This window comes from Bos javanicus, chromosome 11, assembly GCF_032452875.1.
Source record: "Bos javanicus breed banteng chromosome 11, ARS-OSU_banteng_1.0, whole genome shotgun sequence".
Taxonomy (NCBI): domain Eukaryota; kingdom Metazoa; phylum Chordata; class Mammalia; order Artiodactyla; family Bovidae; genus Bos; species Bos javanicus.
The window spans coordinates 67354117-67366159 of record NC_083878.1 but is presented as its reverse complement, the minus strand read 5'-3'; the positions used below and the strand labels follow the sequence as shown (position 1 = coordinate 67366159).

Below are 12043 nucleotides of genomic sequence, written 5' to 3'. Positions count from 1 at the left end.
GCAGAATTCAGATGAACAAGTGTAGCATTTTTCCTTAAAGCTACCATTCTGTCTTCAGTCTGTTAGAGATGTGTTTACAGAGAGGTTAGTTTCTTTCTCTCACCAACACTGCTTGTCTGTTTCCCTGCATATTTCTTTTCTTGCTCAGGATGCTAATTCTCTTCCTTCTCTTGAATATTTTGATCTCATCTCACTAGCACTTATCACAAATGCATCACTGTGAGATTTTCTCCATAAATTAGTTCACAGAGGCTTGGGCAGTGTGGATGAAGACACGGAGGAACACTGAACATGGCCTCAGAGGGTCTGACTGTAGGGTCCTGAATCAGCTGTGGATCACTTAGCCTTGCTGAGCTTCTTTTCTGAGTTTCTTACGACAGCGCTTTGGGCAGCCTGAGAGCTTTCTAGAAATGTAGTTGTGATGAAGCCAGACAGACCTTGTTTTGAACTCATACTCTTCCACTCACTATGTGACCTCGACAAGCTACTTAAATTCTCTCTGCTACAGACTGCACATCTGTAAGATTGCGATGGTTCATTGGGCTTCCCTGATGGCTCAGAGGGTAAGGAATCTACTTGCAATGCAGGAGACCCTGGTTTGACCCGTTTGGGGAAGGTCCCCTGGAGAAGGGAATAGCAACCCACTCCAGTACTCTTGCGTGGAGAATCCCATGGACAGAGGAGCCTGGCAGGCTACAGTGGATCTTGGGAGAATCAAGGTCCCCTCTGTGAAACACTGATGCAGTGCCTAGCTCACTGCAGTCATAGCACCACCATCATTATCTGGAGGAGTCTAGAGAAAGGTTCCATAATGACAGTGAAGAGAGACTCTTCTCCTTTTGTCCGCCCCCACCTCCTCTCACTTCCCTGGCTGTGGGGTTTAGTTGCTGGTGGAAACTTACATGCCAACTTCCTTTAAGATAGGTGCTGGACACAGCAAATAAGTATCTTCCACAGTGAAGGGCTTCTCATCTGTAAAAAGGAAGTCACTGGATTAAGAGGAGTGAGGCAAGTTGATAATTTCATATTTGGTGCCTCCTGCAGACCATCAACCAAGTCCTAGAAGACACTAGAAAAGCCGTGATGTTTTGAAATATAAACTTGAGTTGTAAAATCCATTAGAGTGAATGCAAGCTCTTCTGCCTGAATGCTTTCTAACTGAGTCTCAGTGAGCACACAGAGTGAGCTTTTACCACAGACCAGGCACAACCGAGGGGAAATGAGAAGGTATTAGACTGATCCTTGGGAGCTTCAAGTCTAGGTCTAGTTTGAGAGAGGAGTCATATTCATGGGAAAAGTTTGTTGATTCAACATTGTTTATTGATACAATAGCCAAGACAGGGAATCCACCTAAGTGTCTATCTACAGATGAATGGATAAAGAAATTAGGGCATATGTGTGTAGAATGCAGTATTATTCAGCCATAAAAGTGGAAACCTCGCCATTTGTGACAACCTGGATAGACTTTGAGGGCATCATGCTAAGTAAAATGTCAGACAATGAGAGACAAACACCGTATAATCTCACTCATATGTGGAATATAAAAAGGAGAAGAAAAAAAAACCAACCAAAAACAGAACTCACAGATTCAGAGAACAGATTGGTTGTTACCAGGGGCAGGGGTAGGTGAGGTAGGTGAAATGAGTACGGTGGTTAAAAGGTACAAATTTCCAGGTATAAAATAAATAAGTAATGAGATGCAATGTACAGCATGATTTGAAAGTTTACAAGAGTAAATCTTAAAAGTTCTTATCCTAAATGAAAAAATTATAACTATGTGTGGTGATGGATGTTAACTAGATTTAATGTGGTGATCATTTCACAATATATAAAAATATTGAACCATTATGTTGTACACCTGAAACTAATTATATCTCAATTAAAAAAAAAATTGCTGACACATACAAGAAGTAGCTAAGCCAAAACATCATTTGGCTTCAGAAGACAGAGAGCAGCTCCCTCTAGGTGGGTGACATGATAAGGTCACAGAGAACATAACAGCAGCTGAGTTTTGGGGGAGAGATGGGAAGATGCATTCCTGGTGGAAGAAATGGAAAACAGCAAAGACAGAGCAAACAAAAGGGATGCTCCAGGGTAGGACACAAGGAGGATTTGAAAAGATCAGTATAGGAAAATGTTTGGTCCAAGTTCTTTGAGTTAGACCGAGGGATTTGGACCTAAGCCTATGTGGCTATGTAAAGAACTTTGGAGGTTTTTGGAGAAAAACTTGAAGTGATGATTTTGGAAGTTTTAGCCAATGTAGTTATGAAAGATGGATTCAAGCGGGGGAGGAATCTGGAGCTGGGGGATTTCTTTTTCTTATCCTAATGGATGTCCAGGGAAAAACTTAAGCAGCTTTAATCTGGAACTCCTTAAAAACTTCATCATATCTCAGATTCTGGGGCCAGAAGCAGGGCTGAGAAGTTACTATACTCAGCATATGGTAGCCATTCTTTCATGACTCAACATTTATTGGGAACTCAGCATTCTTTGTTCAAAAGATTGTAGTAGGAACTGTAGGTGATATGAAGATGAATAAATATGCCCCTTTAATCAAGTTGTGAATATAAATGCCTACAAGACAGAAAGGAATCCATGTGTAATGGAAGGATGCTATGCTGCTGTTGCATTTGATAGGAAATTGATATCTCTAATGACATTTAAATGCAATTGACACTAATCACTTGCCTGAGTGGAGATTAGGAAGCTTCGTGCCCTCCATGATAGGATTTAAGGACCAGACCCACATGAGACAGGAGCTGGAGGACACATCTGAGTTCTAAGCACTGAGTCTCCGTGGAAGGAGGAAAAAGGGATGGCCAATTACAGTTTCCCCTGATGTCTAGGGAGACCTTCAAGTGGTGAAAAGGTAGGGAGATTATTCCAAGTCATTCATTCAACAAATATTTATTCAAGACCTACTATGAACTAGAAACACAGGCTTTTAGAAGAGAAACATGGTCTCTGTTTTCATGGATTTTATAGAAGTTGCAGGGGAGATAGTTATTAAACACATTCAATTTTTTGAAGCAGTAAAAATACTACATTTACTTAGTCTTCAGTACAAGATTTTTTAATTGAGGGAGAGTGGATTTATAATACTATATTAGTTTCCAGTGTATACCATGGTGATTCAATATTTTTATAGATTATACTCCATTTAAAGTTATTACAAAATAATGGCTAAATTTTCTTGTGCTGTACAATATAGCCTTGTTGCTTATTTAAACATTTATTTATTAAAAATATATTCTCTTGAATGTCTACCATGTGCCAAGCATTATGCTAGGTCTGGAACTGAACACAATAGACAAAGCCTCTCACTTTTTTTTTTTTTTTTTAATGGCCAGTGTTTTAGTTATCTATTGGAATTAGGGATGTGGCCAAGATCTATGTCCTGGGGAACATCAGATATTGAACTTGCTAATAATAAGTGGCATTTATTTCCTGTTATTCTTTGGGTCTGTAGCCTAAGGAGAAGGGATAATTAGCAGAACAAAATGCAGACACTCTTACACCTTCCAGACAGAGGTCACCTACTAAATCAAAACTTCAGTTAGAGTTCTAATGAGTAACGCTGTTTGCGGGAGGGCTTCACATAGGAAATACAATGAACATTGGGTTTTGCTGAGTGAACAGGAGTTCTGGAGGAGGAGAAATCATGAGGAAAGTACAGCAAAGCACAAAAAAATACTGTTATTACACATATTACTATTTAATTAAATTGTGTTCAGTACAAAGAAGGAGAATCAGGGGGCAGACTTTCATCTGGAAGGTCAGGAAACATTTCCTTGAGGAAAGGCTCTGTGAGCTGAGACCTGAGGCCAGGTGGAGAGGAAATGGGTTGGCAAAGAGGTGGACCTGCACAGATTCTGGGACAAGAAGCAGCCCAGGTCTTAAGGAGCTAGGAGAAAGCTGACAAGGCTGTTGGATTTCAGTGAGACAGCGGGTAAAATACGAGGCTAGAAAAGGCAGCAGGGCCAGCTGATCAAGCCCTTGTAGATCATGGTGGGTTTGGGGGACTTTTCCTAAGTGTAACAGGAAGATACTGGAGTTTCCCCTCATATTTAGAATGAATGCTGGCAGACTGGGCTTCCCGGGTGGCTCAATGGTAAAGAATCTGCCTGCCAATGCAGGAGACGCAGGAGATGCAAGTTCAATCCCTGGGTCGGGAAGATACCCTGGAGTAGGAAAAAGATTTCCACTCCAATACTCTTGCTTGGAAAATTCCATGGACAGAAAAGCCTGGCGGGCTATAGTCCATGGGGTCACAAATAGTCAGATGGGACTGAGCACACAGCCCGCAGACACTGGCAGATTATGGAATATGTCAGAATAGTAAGTGTGTTGAGAACAATTAAAAGCTTATGAGAACAGAGGCAGATCACACAGGGCTTGAACTGGGCGTTATCTTCAAGATGCTTTTCTGTCCATGATGGTGATGATGACAGTGAGACTTGGGGCATGCTGTGTGCTCTAAGTCATCACACACATCACATAACCATTTTACCTTCCAGTAGTGCTGTCAGGGAAGGCTATATTATTCCCTTTACTTTATTTTTTAAATTATTTTTGGCTGAAGGGGGTTCTGGTTGCTTTGCGCAGGCTTTCTCTATTTGCTTTCTTTCTCTATTTGTGAGTGGGTTCTACTCCCTAGTTGCGATGCTCCAGCTTCTTATGCCAGCGTCTCTTGGTGCAGAGCCCGGGCTCTAGAGCCCGCAGGCTTCACTAGCTTTGGCCCATGGGCTTAGCTGCCCTTGCCAGGTGGGATCTTAGTTCCTGGACCAAGGATTGAACCTGTGTTCCCTGTACCGGCAGGAGGATTCTTAACCATTGGGCCACTGAGGAAGTCCCTATTCCCTTCCTGTAAAGGTGAGCAACAGACATAGATGGAGACACTTGCCAAGTGTTACACAGGAGAGCTCGCATCAGCACGTGGGCAGTCTGGCCGCCACCTCTGGATAAAAGCCAGGCTTGATCTCTTCTCACTATGACCTTGGGAACCAAGGCAAGGCAGGACTCACTAGGCTCATTTTCCAGATGCAAAATGGAGGCTCAGAGAGGCTGTAGTAAACTATGATCTCACAGCAAGTCAGAGGCAAAGCCAGGACTAGGACTGGATTCCCCAGTGTCCACACCAAGGGCCTCTCCGTTCCAGGAAAAGCTCGTATTAGAGGAGAAACAAAGCCCAGGATAGGCGTGGCCAATGACAACCTATATTTACTTGCTCTGGGTGCTGCACATGCTCTAGTAATACATGGGAGTGTGGGGTCCTGCCCACGGAGCCACCAGCCCACCACAGCGCGGCCACAGGAGGCCTTGTGACTCCTGGCTGCATTCTGCGGGGGGAGCGGTAGGGGGCGCAGTACAACCACACGTCCGGGCCCAGGCTCCCTCCCCTGCGCTCTTCCAGCAGTTCTTCTGCTCCCTCCCAACAGGAAAGGCAGGAGAGGTGGAGGTTGTCTCGGTTAGCCTTGGTCAGCCTGGGTCGAGCAGACTCTTTTCTCACTTTCCCCCTCCTTTCATTTTCTTTTCCTGCCTGGGAGACCAGCGATTTCAGGAGCAGAGCAGAAGAGACCCTCGCCGCTGAGAAGCCTGAGGAGACGTGGCTGAAGGCGGTGGCACCGCCTCCCACCAGTTCATCGGAGTCCCAGGCTGTGGGCCTGCTCTGGGGAGCTGGCATTTTCGGCTCGGAGAGAGATTGTTTGGTTTGGAGGCTGGTTTCACTTTACCACAAAAATGAGTGATTTTTTTCTTTTTTTTTCTTTCTCTCTAAACAAAGGAGGGCCATTTGGTTTCCATAATTCTGATCATCTGACTCCTTCCTGGAACGTCCACTTGGGAAGCAGGGCCCAAAGCCTTCCTCCTCTGGCTGGGCTACGTTTGGCTCAGGGGCCACGCCAACCTCAGGGCCACCTCTGCCAGAACCACTGGTGTGGTGATGTTTACGGGGCAACATCCACTTTGGAGGATGGTGGAGGGCCCTGGTCCTCTGTCCACTGGCGGCCATTCACCGCTTGTTAGTACCAGGTGGGCGGGGGAAACGGAGGAAAGCTGGGAGGAAATTAGTGAGGGGAGGGGGTTGAAACCAGGCCTTAAGGGAATTTTTGGATGATCTATAAATATAAATGTCCTTGCTTTTTACCTAAGATAGTTCCAAATTCAGTGCATACCCATGACATAGGTGAATTCAAAGCATCTGTCTTACAACAGTCTGATAATCAAACTGAAACTTGACTTAAATCAGGATTTGGGGATCAACAAGTGTCCTTAAACCAAACCATCAGACACCCAGGCTTGGGATCTGAGCAGCTCTGGAGATGAGTACAGGGGTTACAGTGCCGGGTAGACTCCAGAGTCAAACAGATGCAGGTTCAAATCCCAGGTCCTGTGACTAGTGTGTGACTGAGGACAAGTTCCTTATCTGTGAACAGTAATGATGACATCATTGCACTAGGCTGTGTGGGGATTAAAAGAGTGCATGGAAGTACATTACTTGGCACTCAAGAAACATTTACTAAATGTTCAGTTCAGTTCGGTCGCTCATTCGTGTCCGACTCTTTGCGACCCCATGAACTGCAGCATGCCAGGCCTCCCTGTCCATCACCAACTCCTGGAGTCCACCCAAACCCACGTCCATTGAGTCGGTGATGCCATCCAACCATCTCATCCTCTGTCGTCCCCTTCTCCTGCCCTCAATCTTTCCCAGGATCAGGGTCTTTTCAAATGAGTCAGCTCTTTGCATCAGGCGGCCAAAGTACTGGAGTTTCAGCTTCAACATCAGTCCTTCCAATGAACACCCAGGACTGATTTCCTTTAGGATGGACTGGTTGGATCTCCTTGCAGTCCAAGGAACTCTCAAGAGTCTTCTCCAACACCACAGTTCAAAAGCATCAATCTTCGGCACTCAGCTTTCTTTATCGTCTAACTCTCACATCCATACATGACTACTGGAAAAACCATAGCCTTGACTAGACGAACCTTTGTTGGCAAAGTAATGTCTCTGCTTTTTAATATGCTATCTAGGTTGGTCATAACTTTCCTTCCAAGGAGTGAGTGTCTTTTAATTTCATGGCTGCAATCACCATCTGCAGTGATTTTGGAGCCCCCCAAAATAAAGTCTGTCACTGTTTCCACTGTTTCCCCATCTATTTCCCATGAAGTGATGGGACCAGATGCCATGATCTTCGTTTTCTGAATGTTGAGCTTTAAGCCAACTTTTTCACTCTCCTCTTTCACTTTCATCAAGAGGCTCTTTAGATCTTCACTTCCTGCCATCAGGGTGGTGCCATCCGCACATCTGAGTTTATTGATATTTCTCCCGGCAATCTTGATTCCAGCTTGTGCTTCCTCAAGTCCAGAGTTTCTCATGGTGTACTGTGCATATAAGTTAAATAAGCAGTGTGACAATATACAGCCTTAATATATCCCTTTTCCTATTTGGAACCTGATTGTTGTTCCACGTCCAGTTGTAACTGTTGCTTCCTGACCTGCATACAGGTTTCTCAAGAGGCAGGTCAGGTGGTCTGGTATTCCCATCTCTTTCAGAATTTTCCACAGTTTATTGTGATCCACACAGTCAAAGGCTTTGGCATAGTCAATAAAGCAGAAATAGATGTTTTTCTGGAACTCTCTTGCTTTTTAAGTGATCCAGCGGATGCTGGCAATTTGATCTCTGGTCCCTCTGCCTTTTCTAAAACCAGATTGAACATCTGGAAGTTCACAGTTCACATATTGCTGAAGCCTGGCTTGGAGAATTTTGAGCATTACTTTACCAGCGTGTGAGATGAGTGCAATTGTGCAGCAGTTTGAGCATTCTTTGGCATTGCCTTTCTTTGGGATTGGAATGAAAACTGCCCTTTTCCAGTCCTGTGGCCATTGCTGAGTTTTCCATATTTGCTGGCATATTGAGTGCAGCATTTTCACAGCATCATCTTTCAGGATTTGAAATAGCTCAACTGGAATTACATCACCTCCACTAGCTTTGTTCATAGTGATGCTTTCTAAGGCCCACTTGACTTCACATTCCAGGATGTCTGGCTCTAGGTCAGTGATCATACCATCGTGATTATCTGGGTCATGAAGATCTTTTTTGTACAGTTCTTCTGTGTATTCTTGCCACCTCTTCTTAATATCTTCTGCTTCTGTTAGGTCTCTACCATTTCTGTCCTTTATTGAGCCCATCTTTGCATGAAATGTTCCCTTGGTATCTCTAATTTTCTTGAAGAGATCTGTAGTCTTTCCCATTCTGTTGTTTTCCTGTATTTCTTTACGTTGATCGTTGATCACTGAGGAAGGCTTTCTTATCTCTCCTTGCTATTCTTTGGAACTCTGCATTGAAATGTGTATATCTTTCCTTTTCTCCTTTGCTTTTCACTTCCCTTCTTTTCACAGCTATTTGTAAGGCCTCCTCAGACAGCCATTTTGTTTTTTTGCATTTCTTTTTCTTGGGGATGGTCTTGATTCCTGTCTCCTGTACAATGTCACGAACCTCCGTCCATAGTAAATGTTACTTCATGTTATTACATGGGTATCCAAGCCTTTAAAATGGACTGTAAACTAAATGTGTGGTTTAAAATCAGAGGAATTGAAAATTCAAAATTTCAAAATGCCTTAATTGCTTGATTACATTGTTCTATCAAACATTTTTTTAGGCATTAGTGATAAGAATAGAGTAGGATAATTAAATAGTTTAGAAATCCCACTAGGGGATTAAAGATAGAAAGGGAATTTTAAGGGAGTTTGGGAGACTGCTGAGAGCATATGAACAGTCAAGAAAAGAATCCAGTCACCTAGCAACAATCTACTCTGTCTTGAAGGAAGACCAGGCACATTCAAGTGCCAGGCACAGTCAAGCCACAAATCCTGAGAGTTATAACACAAGACAATAGATATGAATCTTGTTACCTGAAGTCAGGGAGTTAATGGTCCTTGGAAGACTGGTATTTCTGCATGTAGCCAAGACAAGAATTTAGGTGAAAGGGTAAATGAAGGGCATGTTATATCAAAACCTAAGACTAATCAACATGTGTTAGTATATGTCATCACCCTTTTGCTCAGTCGTGTCCGACTCTGTGACCCCATGGATTGAAGCCTGCCAGGCTCCTCTGTCCATGGGGATTCTCTAGGCAAGAATACTGGAGTGGGTTGCTATGCCCTCCTCCAGGGGATCTTGCCAACCCAGGGATCGAATCCAGATCTCCCACATTGCAGGCAGAGTCTATTAACTGAGCCACAAGGGATCAGATCAGATCAGATCAGTCGCTCAGTCGTGTCTGACTCTTTGCGACCCCATGAATCGCAGCACGCCAGGCCTCCCTGTCCATCACCAACTCCCGGAGTTCACTCAAATTCCTGTCTGTCGAGTTGGTGATGCCATCCATTCATCTCATCCTCTGTCGTCCCCTTCTCCTCCTGCCCCCAATCCCTCCCAGCATCAGAGTCTTTTCCAATGAGTCAACTCTTCGCATGAGGTGGCCAAAGTACTGGAGTTTCAGCTTTAGCATCATTCCTTCCAAAGAAATCCCAGGGCTGATCTCCTTTAGAATGGACTGGTTGGATCTCCTTGCAGTCCAAGGGAAGACCTTTGCTAATATACATATGATTTAAATAGCACCATGACAGTATCAGTTAAACCATATAGGGACAAACTAAATGACATAAGCCTGATGTCTACTCCAAAATGAGGAAGAAGGTGGTCTTCTCCCCTCCCTACTTTTTGATTATAAAAATATAGCCCTCTTTGTTCTCAGGGCTGCAGTCCCTTGCCTGCCTGCTTGTATTTCTAACAAGCATCTTATGCTAATAAACTCACTCTTAGCCTATTGTTCTACCTCATGCTGAATTTTTTTCTGTGGCAAAAGAACCTGAGCTTCATTAAGTCTGGATGCCAGGTAAACAGTTTCAGTTAAAACACAATGGATTCTAGTCCCTTCCCAAGTCAGGAACTGGGGGTTCAAGTCCCAGTCTGAGTTTTGGCTGGGTCTGAGTCCCATCTGAGAAAGAATGTGATTTTATTAGAAATTCCTGGGAAAATGAAAAGTTTTAGTGACTGTGTTTTGTGTGTATATATGTGCACACACACAGGCATATATATTTACCTATGCATTCACACATATATTTATACCTATACATACATATATATATATACCTAATCTATACTGATTTTGTGTAACACTATATACCTATGGACACCATATTAAAAAGCAGAGACATTACAGACATTACTTTGTCGACAAAGGTCCGTCTAGTCAAAGCTATGGTTTTTCCAGTAGTCATGTATGGATGGGAGAGTTGCACCATAAAGAAAGCTGAGTGCCAAAGAATTGATGCTTCTGAACTGTGGTACTGAAGACTTGAGAGTTCTTTGGACTGCAAGGAGATCCAACCAGTCCATCCTAAAGGAAATCAGTCCTGAATATTCACTGGAAGGACTGATGTTGAAGCTGAAACTCCAGTACTTTGGCCACCTGATGTGAAGAGCTGACTCATTTGAAAAGACCCTGATGCTGGGAAAGACTGAATGCAGGAGGAGAAGAGAACGACAGAGGATGAGATGGTTGGATGGCATCACTGACTTGATGGACATGAATTTGAGCAAGCTCCAGGAGTTGGTGATGGACAGGGAGGTTTGGCATGCTGCAGTTCATGGGGTCGCAAAGAGTCGGACATGACTGAGTGACTGAACTGAACTGATATACCTATGGTCTCATTGGACATTATTATTATTATTATTATTAATTTATAATTTGGGAAACTGAGTCTCAAAGAAGTTGGTTAATTGAGTTAGTGTTGTAACATGAATAAAAGACCTGGAAATCAAACCCAGGTTTTCTTGAAATAACTTGCCCATAGTCAACTCAGCTAGTTTTTTTACAGATATAATTTAAACTAGTTAGTCATTTTATATTGTCGTACTCTCACAGCTAGTTTTATGATATGGCCTGAAGTATACCCAGAGCTGAGTCTGACAGCTGTGGAGGCAAAAGTCAAGATTCTCCATGGGTGAGGTTGAATAAAGTTAGGAGGCTTGTCTTCCATGAGAGGCAACCAGGGTTGAGAAGCTCTGTGATAAGGTTCCAGTGTCTTCTGGGAGACCCTGACTTATTATAATTAACCCATATCTCAAAACCATACTGGAGAAGGCAATGGCAACCCACTCCAGTGTTCTTGCCTGGAGAATCCCAGGGACGGGGGAGCCTGGTGGGCTGCCATCTCTGGGGTCGCACAGAGTCAGACACGACTGAGTGACTTAGTAGCAGTAGCAGCAGCAAAACCATACATTCAAATGTGTATAACGGTTTTGATCTCAGATCAATGTAATTTTTTTCAGACTGGTTAAGAAGTTTCCAGAATTCTTAGTTGCAGTTGGTGACTGTCTAATGGAGTTGGAATAAAACCAAGATTAAAATTTATTAGCTAATTCAAACACCAATCACAGTGAATCCTTTTAAAGGGCTGATTAAATAACTGAAATATTTTCCAAGTCTTGGCAATCCTTTCTTGATATAAATATTTATTTCTGGCCAAAAGGACAAGAAAAATAACTCTTAGTCTTATCTAGGGGAGCTTGCTGAAACCCTCCAAAAGCTGATGTAAGCTCCAAAGTAGGGTTTACATTCCTACTGTGACAAAAGAGTGGAGGTTAGGGACTGAATGAGCTCACCCTGCTCTTTCTCCCCATCTTCCCTGGGTCTAGGGAGCATTTTTGTGGCATCTCTGCGCCAAGTCTAACTGTTCAGCACCAAATTATCAGCTGGTTGGGGAATGTGTCCCTGAATGAAGGGAGAAAAGACAGGCTAGACTAAATGTTTCTACCTTTTCACTGACTTGAAAAGTAACCAGCTTTTAAAAAATTAGACTTTTAAAATGCTGTGCAAAAACTGGAAATAAAATGATACTCTGCAGGACTCCAAGTTGATGAAATTCAAGGCATCTGTCTTGAGCTTTCTGAGGTCCCAGCCAGAAAAGAGGTGGTTGATTGCTCTACTGGGACTCGTGCAATGAAAATTCACAAATGTGAGGGTCTTACTGTAAAGCTAAA

General features: G+C 43.3%; 1 protein-coding gene across 2 annotated transcripts in view; it reads right to left on the bottom strand.

The window, feature by feature from the left end:
- Nucleotides 1-12043, bottom strand: part of ANTXR1 (ANTXR cell adhesion molecule 1) — a 258255-nt gene that overhangs the window by 135578 nt on the left and 110634 nt on the right. For both annotated transcript variants that reach the window (XM_061432860.1, XM_061432861.1), the window contains one exon: nucleotides 903-972. In XM_061432860.1, the coding sequence (XP_061288844.1) occupies nucleotides 903-972 (70 nt within the window). The remainder of the gene's footprint in view (nucleotides 1-902; nucleotides 973-12043) is intronic.